The 9587-nt window shown below is 37.1% G+C and overlaps 1 protein-coding gene across 2 annotated transcripts; it reads right to left on the reverse strand.

Moving 5' to 3' along the window:
- Positions 1–352: 352 nt before the first annotated feature.
- LOC130728191 (probable pectin methyltransferase QUA3) lies at positions 353–7294 on the reverse strand. 2 transcript variants are annotated; one of them, XM_057579559.1, is made up of 7 exons: positions 6487–7294; positions 4173–4376; positions 3877–4087; positions 3527–3788; positions 2711–3085; positions 1963–2058; positions 353–828 (listed from the first exon to the last, which is right to left on the reverse strand). In XM_057579559.1, the coding sequence occupies exons 1-7, from the start codon at positions 6922–6924 to the stop codon at positions 621–623; spliced, it is 1794 nt and encodes a 597-aa protein (XP_057435542.1). In that variant the 5' UTR covers positions 6925–7294; the 3' UTR covers positions 353–620. The 2 variants fall into 2 exon arrangements, with proteins under 2 accessions (XP_057435542.1, XP_057435543.1); XM_057579560.1 differs by having other exon boundaries at positions 6443–6566.
- Positions 7295–9587: the final 2293 nt, after the last annotated feature.

Raw genomic sequence — 9587 nt, forward strand, 5'->3', positions numbered from 1 at the left:
TTTTGCCTTTCCATCATGGCCAATATCCCGCAATTATTTGTCATGTATGGCGGGATTTTAGGTTCCCGCCATCCGCAATTAACAACACTGCTTATTACCCGTTTTGGTGCAAACCAAATAGCACTTGTTGGAGTTTATTTAGTGCATTTACTAGTAGAGAAGCTTCAATAAGCCTGTATCTAAACAGGTTCTAACTGAGACTCTACATGAAATTCACCAAATAATAAAGAATACATAATTTATCTTAACTCTAATGGTTTGGTGACAAAATTTGGGAGAGTCAGAAAAAATTCATGATGTTGTGTCAGGAGGGAAAAGAATGAACTCAGGGTGAAATGTAGACAAATTGGAATCAGTGATGAATCTTCTTTTAATAAATAAAGAAGTGATAAATGAAAGTTGTGAATTACAATTCATCCTCAAAGCTATAACAAAATACAATGAACATTGACTTGTGCTTTCCACATAAAACTGCACAATTTTTAACATCCTTTTCAAATCCTAACTTTACTATATTGAACAAGTTAGCATAGAGAAGATATCTTAGACTTCCCATTCCCTCATACACAAAAAGTGGAACTTTACCTGAATTACACAGCCCTGTGTCCCTGGGATGATAATTAGAGCTTCCAGAATGTCTTGGTAGCAACTAGAATTTTTTCCCTGCCATGTGAGTCCGGTTCTTTATCATGAATGATAGGCTTCCACCTAACTGCACGAGCAATGGAAGCTACTTTGTTAATTACTTCAGGGGTATCCCTCACCACAACAGTTCCCTCCGGGCGCAACATTCGATCAATTTCCACCATCAAATCCACAATACTACATCTGCAGTAGAAAAGAGGCAGTTGTTGTAAGTCGTGGTCTAGCATGAATTCAATAGAAGGAAACAGGCAAAAAGAAGAAAACCAATATATTCAAGAATAGAAACTACAATAGCTGCTGCGTAATTTGAGAGTCTCAGCAACTCTCCCTAATTCCCAATTACAAATGATGCCAAAGATGATAGTTTTCATTATCTATCTCTTATTTATATCATTTCCTCTCCCACCCTCTAACTAACGCTCTCAAACTAACTAAAACTACATCTACTAACTAACTAAAGAACCAACTATTGTTACCTACCATGTATCAACCCAGGTAGCTCGTATAACTAGAACTCGAGTAGCATTTAACCACTCCTTTATCCGTGCTATAACTCTACTCAATCATTTCAGAGCAAATCTAAGAACATCCAATGTCTTCTATTGAAGCAATGCAAGCTCTACAAACTCAAACTAATCAAAATAATGTAACCTTGTGCACAAGTAGAGCATTGTTTTCTTCTCTACGTCAATGACAGTAAATATCTAGCATTCGGATTAGCCCTAACTCTACCCCAAAAGCTAGTTCATAGGAAAGGATTGCTCTACCCATTATGATGACTTATTTGGCCATATCACTAGTCAATATGGGAACTATCAAACCCCCACCTCCCTTCACACTCAAAGGCTGAACTGGACATCTGGAGCATGAAGTTTGCTAGACTAAACACCTGTGGATGGCCCATTTATAGGTGGCCCAATAAATGGATAAAGGATAAACTCTGATACCAATTTGTAGAGTTTGAACCAATCCAGCCCTTATAACAAACGATAACAGAAATAGCAGAAAAATAGTCTAAAATTTAAAAAGTAACAACACACGATACAATTCAAATTAATAACAACTAGATAGAATATCTATCTTTATTCGAACTCCTAAAAACTACAAAGAAACTGAAACTAACTTATCCTAAAACAAATCATATTTCAGCAAATGACATAAATCTCAACACAATATATGTAAATTCCCAAGTTTTGTACAAATAAAAGATCTCCCAAATCAATAGATCAAGAGTGCTTATAAAAAAAAAAGATCAAGAGCTAAGGAAGTCAGGAGCTGTGACATCAGATCAGATAAGCAGTTTAGCATAAAAAATACCTGCTTTTACCAGAATCTGGATCTTTTACTAGTGAATCAATGCTGTCCACATGGATCAGATCATAACTACGAGGGTATGTCGAAAAAGGTTCACACCTGGAAACATAACCATGCAGCTTAGCTCCAAGAAAACTCATTCCTTACAAACTCAAATGCATATTCAAGTGCCCCAAATAAGAAGTTCACTTAAGATCAGAAGCAGGCTCCAGATTAAAATTTTAAAAAAAGAAAATGTGAAAAGATACTTGGTTTTCATTTTATGATATGCCTAGAAAGTTCTCACTCCTTTACAACTAAAGTTTTATAGGAAAAAAGCTTATCATTCCTTTAATTGAGCAGAGTTGAATATCAATTTAGATCCAAATAACTTCAAATCTCAAATGGGAACTAGATTAGGTTGGGACGCTTCAATACAAGCATATCTACATTCGCATACAAGATAACATCAACCAGTAGTAATTTCCAAAGAAAAGCCACAAGCATAATGAACAAGTCAAAATAGGAATGTAGGAAGCAACTCAGCAAGCTGAAACAGCTGAAATATCAGTTGAATCTGCGTTCTGGTCCAAGACAATAATTATTGCAATAACATGATTTTCCAACAATGTCGATTTCAAATCACATCATCAATGAAAAACTGAAAGGTTTCATTAGCAAGCATTACAATGTATGCCAAAACATAAAAACCTTAAGTATTCTTGATAGTCCCTTTAAGAGAGGATGCATGAAACTTTCGGCAAAAACTCACCAATCATGATAGACTCCAATAAGGCCTCTGTCATATATCACATCAAGAGTGGGTGGCTTTTGAGCTGGAACAACATTCATTACCCAGACAGGATCAGATTTTAAGGCTGCTGCAAAACCCCCAAATAATGCATTCAGGTCCATGACATTGCGAACAGATCGAGTCCCCAATTTAATATTTAGAGAATTCTTATAGTATGCAACCCTCCTCGACCAGCGTCCAGTGTCCGCCTCATACACATCAATGCCATTTTTCAGGACTGCTGATCTTGGAGGTACAGCAGTTAGCCTCTCTGGCCATTTGGAAATCTTTCCAATAGCATAATTTCCTTTGACAGAAGATGTCCTACTGACACATTTGTTCAACTTGAAGTACCTGTAAAATAATCAACTTGATTTCACAATTCAAAGTAATCAAGAAATCTTTAATAATGATAGCGTTCACCCAAGTGCTATTTAAAGCATGTTTGTTTCAGTTTTGTCATAAGAAAAATCACTCTTTAAAAATAACCATTAATTTTTTTTTGAAAGAAAATAACCATTATTTAAAAAGAGAAAAAGCTGAAATCAGATTATTTGAAAAAGCTAATTTGAGTAGCTTATCAAGAAAAGCTAATACGATAGCATTCACCCAAGCTTATGATTTTCATAAAAAAATCAAAAACAAAAATCTCTTTTTAAACATATAAATATCATTTTTTCAAATCTTAAACAAATGTACTCTAATACTTGAATCGATGCTGGACAATATAGAAAGAGAAGCAAAGATAGTAACAAGAAAAATAACTCAGTCTAGCAAAGGTCTACTTGAAATTACCAAGCTTGATTTGGGTCATCCGAATGATCACACAACTCGAGACTAAATTCATTTTCGTTGGGAAGACATGTATCTTCTGCAGGCTTCTTCCAGATCACAGTGTTACCTTCTACAGCAATAAGTTCATAACACAAGGCTTTTGCCACAGCCTGGAGATCGGACCATTCTTTCTCTTGTTTAGGCCACTGAACAGGGGGACCAGAGATGACTAAATATCCACTAGGGCGAAGTAATCTATCCACTTCCATGAAATAAGTTGCATCTGCAAGGCAAAACTTCTGCATTATGGAAGTGACAAGCATGTAGAAGACTGGAAGACAAGCATAAACGAGACGCAATGAGTAACTTACTGTAGGCTGTAAATGGGATCAAACACCGAGAACAATGAACTAAGTCAAATCCAAATGCAGGAAATGGGAGTCTGCGAGTGCCAAGCATAGCAACGAAAGCTGGTATTCCTCTTTCCAGGGCAAATTGTATTTGTGATTTATGTGAATCTCTTGGAGCAAAAGACATGGTCAAAATATTTTGAGTCAGTAAATATCCTCCAAAACTAGCAACCTGTAAAAAAATGAGATGTATTTGCATGTTAACCAGAAATATATTCGAGTAAGGTCTCAAAGGAAAATAGCAAAACATCTCTTACCCCACACCCCATGTCAAGAGCAGTCCTCAGAACACCTCCACTAATTGGAATGTATTGACCAAGTTTTTCAATATATTGCTCTGCTCCATCTGGAAACATTGTACCACCACCGGGGAATATAAAGTGTTGACCTTCTAGCTTCATCCATCCCTGATGACCTTTCCTGTCAGCAATCTTGCTGTGTGGCATGTTTTTGTACCATATCTGCACAGAATATATTATTAATGCTTTCAGATAGATGGATCAACGAGTTGCAAATATCAGCAGCATTCTGAACTCTGAAGTATAGTGTGATATCTTGTTGATGTTTTTCTTCAAATGAAAAAAAGAAATATATATATATATATATATATATATTATGAACATTACCCTTTTCCATCCATCCTCTTAGAAGAAGTTCTAACATCACAGAGAGTTATGATAATGCAAAGTGTTTATTACAGAAAGCTAACAGGGGAACCTCAAATGATCAAGGGTAAGCAACTACTTCTACATCTTTTGCCCATAGCTCTATCGGACACTATGGATTTGCCCTGAACCAATTATCCCAAAAGCGTTGTTGGGTAAAACACACATGAATGATTATATTTCTAACACGCACACTCACACAAGAGACCACTCGGGTTTGAAGGATGAACAATGCACAGCCACAGGCCCACCTACCATGTGCTGAAATTCAACTTTTTTTTTTATTAGAAGAATTGTGGGTGGCAAGGATCAAACTCTAGACCACTTAGTCATAGAGGCTGTGATACCATGTCATGAACCAATTATCTCAAAAGCTTAAGCCCTCCTCCACCACACAATGGGAATTAATTAATTCAACCCCTTCAATTTTGGGTCACTCCTTTTTCTTATTCGTCCACCTCACTATCACCTCTTTCTCACTTTCATCACACTGTAAAGTGTAAACTAAATTCTAATTTGTCTGCTAGCCTCACCTCATGAGTCATGATTATAATGAAGTCAAAACACCCACCTAAGAGCCCTCTTCTACCATTTTTTACATTTCAATTCCTATTCACAAGGGGTACTTTTCTGTCCTAGAGGAATCTTATTTGGCTTTAGTTGCTCCAAAACTTGCTGTCATAAAACATAAAAAATGGCATTATGTTAGTTCAGCAAGAACTCAAATTTAAAGGCATCCATCTAGTCTGCTTCCTTCTAAACTGGCATGTTGACATTGCTTTATGTAGTGATCCTGCTGTGGACTATATAAAATTATAAATATGAACCCTGCCACAACCCAACAGCAAAATTACTTTCTTATATTAATCACCAAGACATATATAAGCCTCATAATGGCAAAAAGGTCCAGGATCCAGAAGCAGCTGAAAACACAGTATTCTTCTTCAGGCTCAAACTCCAACACACCACAAGAACTGGATACCAATAAGTTAAATCACAAACACAGCCCTCCCCACCCTAAACTGAAAAATCACAAAAACAAGCACCATATCCTTCCACTAAAACAGTAGCGCTCCCTCCACATTATATATAGGCTAGCAAGGCACCACCACCAAAATAACAACAGTCAAAGCTTTTTTTCTTTCTCAAATATAGAGGGGTTGTAAAAGGAAGGAGAAAGGAGGATAAAATTTTAATTTCTAATAAATATCCACTAATTTGAAATTTCAAAAGTACAAATAAGAAGATAAAAATGATGTATTAGCATAAACTTTATATCACAATCTTCTATTTATTTTGATAAACTCAAAAACCCTCTACACTAACAGATCCAAACACAAAGTGAAGTCATTTACATCAATCATGCCATGCCATAATATCTTATCAAATAATCATGTGTGATAACGAACTTGCATCCTCCCAATCCATTTCTTTCTACAAGCAATGTATAATCATATCTATTGTTTCAAAAAGGGTTATATCGGTATAATTAATCTGAGATTCGCAACTCATGCTCGGACTTACAAGCTTCTTTAACCTTTAACCATTACAGGTATTGGATATCTGGTGTCTGCTGTACAAAAAGTCAATGAAACTCTTCTTGTGGATTGGAATTGGAATTGGAATTGGAATGTAAGTCCTTACTCAATTATCCAAATAAACACTAGATTGACCATTAAAATCTTGGATGGCTAGTAATGGAGAAAAGAAGAAAAAAAAGGAAAAGAGATCCAAATTGGTCTAAAGACAGATCCTGTCATTAAACAGAACATTTAAATCATGTCTGACAGCATATCTAGCTAGACACAACAATTAAAAACAAAATGACAAAAAAAGGAAGAACAATCAAATCAAATATTTACCAACTTTGGACAACTTCAAACAAAACACTGAACAATCACCACACCTTGTGCATACTCTCCGGCCACTGCACCGAAATCCGGTACCCCTTCGGCGGCGGAATCAAGCAGAGTGGCGTATCCTCCGGCCTTGGGCAATGCCTCTCCCTGTAGTAGTTCATCTCCCTACTGAGCTGGCTATTCAACCTCGGATCCTCACACGGCATATGGTCCACATCATCGACAATACACGCCTCGAGGGTCCTCCCGGGCCACTTCCCTTCCTCGATCGCCGCCACGATGCGGCCTCGCTGCTGCGGGTCTCCGGTTGAGAGATGCAGTGTCCGGCGGCCGGAGGCGGCGAGGGAGTCGCCGAGGGTGGTGAAGACGAGAACAATGAAGAGAAGCACCAAGAGGAAGAACGCTCCGGTGATTAAGTCCAGAAGCCGCCATTGACGTGTGGTATTGCCGTGGCGCTTGGAAGATAGCAAATTGGAAGTACCCATTTGAGGAGAAGGTTGATCTGATCAAACTGGCATCTGGGTCTTGGTTTTCAATGCGGTTTGAGGGTAAAAATCGGTGCTTTTTGGAGGAACCAGATAGGAAACCTTGGTGGGGTGTTTTGCTGTTTCTCTGTTTCTGTGATGGGAATTGCATGCAGAGTTATGGAATGATGAAATGTGTAACTGGTGTGTGTCTGAGTCTGTGTGTGTGTGTGTGTCTTGTGGTTTGGTTTTGAGAAGTGTTGTTGTTGGTTGTTTGAGTGTGAGATTGAGATGAGTTTTAAGAGTGAGATGTGAATGAAGGGGAAGATGCAGGATCTGATGTGGTCACCTGCTCTGGTTCTGGATTTGGATTTGGACCATTTTTTTAATGCCATTGCAGATGTTTAATAAAGAGATTATTCTAATCCACTTACTCATAATGGAACAAACAGATATATTGCTATAAATCCATTCTTTAAGCAATTAATTACATCAAGAATTTAGTAAAATTGGTTGATTGCCGAGAGCTCTGTAACATTTTAACATTTAGTTCAGAGTTATTTCTTAGGTGGTACAAATGGAGAATGATTTGTTGGAAGCAGGGTCGGTCTCGATATTTTGGAGGCTCTGGGTAAATAATAAAAATTGACCCCTAAATTTTCTTTTGGAGAAAGTTTAATGGGGACACTACGCCAAAAAAGACTTATTACAGCGGTTAAATTTGGCATTTTATAGCGGTTCACACCCGCTGTAAAAGACTATACAACGGTCCAAACCGCTGTAAAAGATAGATTATTTACGACGGTTCTTTAAGGACAACCACTGTAAAAACAATTCAATTTTTTTTTGAAACCCCTTCTTTTTGGAGGCCCTGGGCTGTGGGCCTGCTTGCACAGGCCCAGGGTCGGCCCTGGTTGGAAGAGACATATCATTTTATATGTTCTTCAAACCTCAAGGGAATAGTCTCATGATTATCCGTTATGAAATACCTTAGAAAACTAAAAACAAGTATACCTTGATATATTACTATATTCACACTCACATAACACATTCTCTTCATTTCAATTTCACTAATTTTTTCTTTGTGTCTCTCTTCTTTTTCTATCTCTATTTTATTTATTTCTCACTCTAAAAATAATGTGTGAATAAAGTATTATGGTTAATTTTGAGAATTAAGTTGTAATGGGAAAAGGTTTGATTAACACCTACTTATGAGGGGAAAAGATATGAAAGTAGGTGAGATAGAGAAATAAAGGAAAAAGAGAAAAAAAATATAAATAAAATGATCTGTAAAACAGATTGGAAAAATTAGGTGTGAATGAATTAATAATAATAATAATAATAATAATTTTGACGAGTAAAAAGTTTGGGTGGATTCAGTTTCGGTTACCACCATAGGTCAAGGCAAGTCTCCAAGATCATAGGTCGCTTACAGAGGTGGACTGGTCAAGAGTGCCTCCTCTATTTGACAAGAGCTTATTGCAAAAAAAAACAAAGAACACCATGTCAAAGTAATGAAGATTACAGTAAAACGACGAAGGCTATGACAAAATGACCAATCTTGATGATAAAGCAACAAAGCTCTTATAGAAGATTAACATTAAGAATGAAGACGACAACTGCAAGCAAGTGGCACCAAATTACTTAGAGTAGAGTCAATTGAAGTACTCAAGGTCAACTCAACAAAGGTTATAGTATGACATTGACTACAAGCATTGTCTTAAGACTTCAGGAATCTTAAAAGCCACAAGAAATGTCTGAAGATCCATTAATTACTATAAAGAATAATATTGTGCAGTCTGAAACGAATTATCTCATGCATCAACATGAAAGCAACAACTCGAATTTATCAAGCATCATACGTTGGGCATCAAACACTTACTCTATGCCTAAAAGACTAAGGACACTGGAGAAAAGGAAAATGTCACAAATGAATGTCTATGAGACAAAGCCAATTCAACACGTGTTATGATTTGGCATCGTCTATACAGTCATGGTCTGATCAACTGACGCACACTAGACAAATTCAACAAGTGCTATGACCTGGCATCGTCTCTACAATGAACGTTTGATCCCTCTTGTCCAAGAGTTCAATGCTCACAGATTGGATCAAACAAAAATTCAACATCTCACAACTACACTGATCTAAGATCGTCATCGTCTAATCCCTTCTCCTATGTAAAATGATCTTATCTAAAGGAGAACCAAGCTATGAAGAATGAAGCAAACCAGAGGACAAATGGACCGTTCGATGAAGAAACTAAAGAAAAATACTATGCTTGCTCACGTGACCAATTGAGCCTGACAAAAATACAAATCAAAGCACAGAGTTATCACATCAGCGGAAAGTTATTAAGCCCATACCAGGCATTTTCAGCGCTCTATGGTTCGACGATGTTGAAGGTTTGATTTTGATTTAGGGGTTTATGTTTGATTTGGGGTGGGATTTATAATTAATGGGATTTTGTGGGGTTTAAATTGTATAAAATTTATTCAGTTTTTTTGAATTATAAAAAATAAAAAATTCCACATATTGTATCATTAATCCAGTCATCATTCCACGTCAACTCCGGGATGCCAGTCATCAAGTTAGCCGGAGCTCCGCCCTCCAGCGAGGACTAGACACAAACATGGTGCAATCGTGAGGACCATAAGCACAATGTTTTCCGGGGAGGGACCAATCT

This window comes from Lotus japonicus, chromosome 1 (genome assembly GCF_012489685.1).
Source record: "Lotus japonicus ecotype B-129 chromosome 1, LjGifu_v1.2".
NCBI lineage: Eukaryota > Viridiplantae > Streptophyta > Magnoliopsida > Fabales > Fabaceae > Lotus > Lotus japonicus.

Bases quoted from the DNA above. Each gene is read 5' to 3' on its own strand.
- LOC130728191 (XM_057579559.1), bottom strand. From the start codon at position 6,924: ATGGGTACTTCCAATTTGCTATCTTCCAAGCGCCACGGCAATACCACA. The intron at 4,088-4,172 runs GTAAGAGATGTT...ATTTTTTTACAG, and splicing joins CTCTTGACATGGGGTGTGGG to GTTGCTAGTTTTGGAGGATA. The intron at 3,789-3,876 runs GTAAGTTACTCA...TTTGCCTTGCAG, and splicing joins GATCCCATTTACAGCCTACA to ATGCAACTTATTTCATGGAA.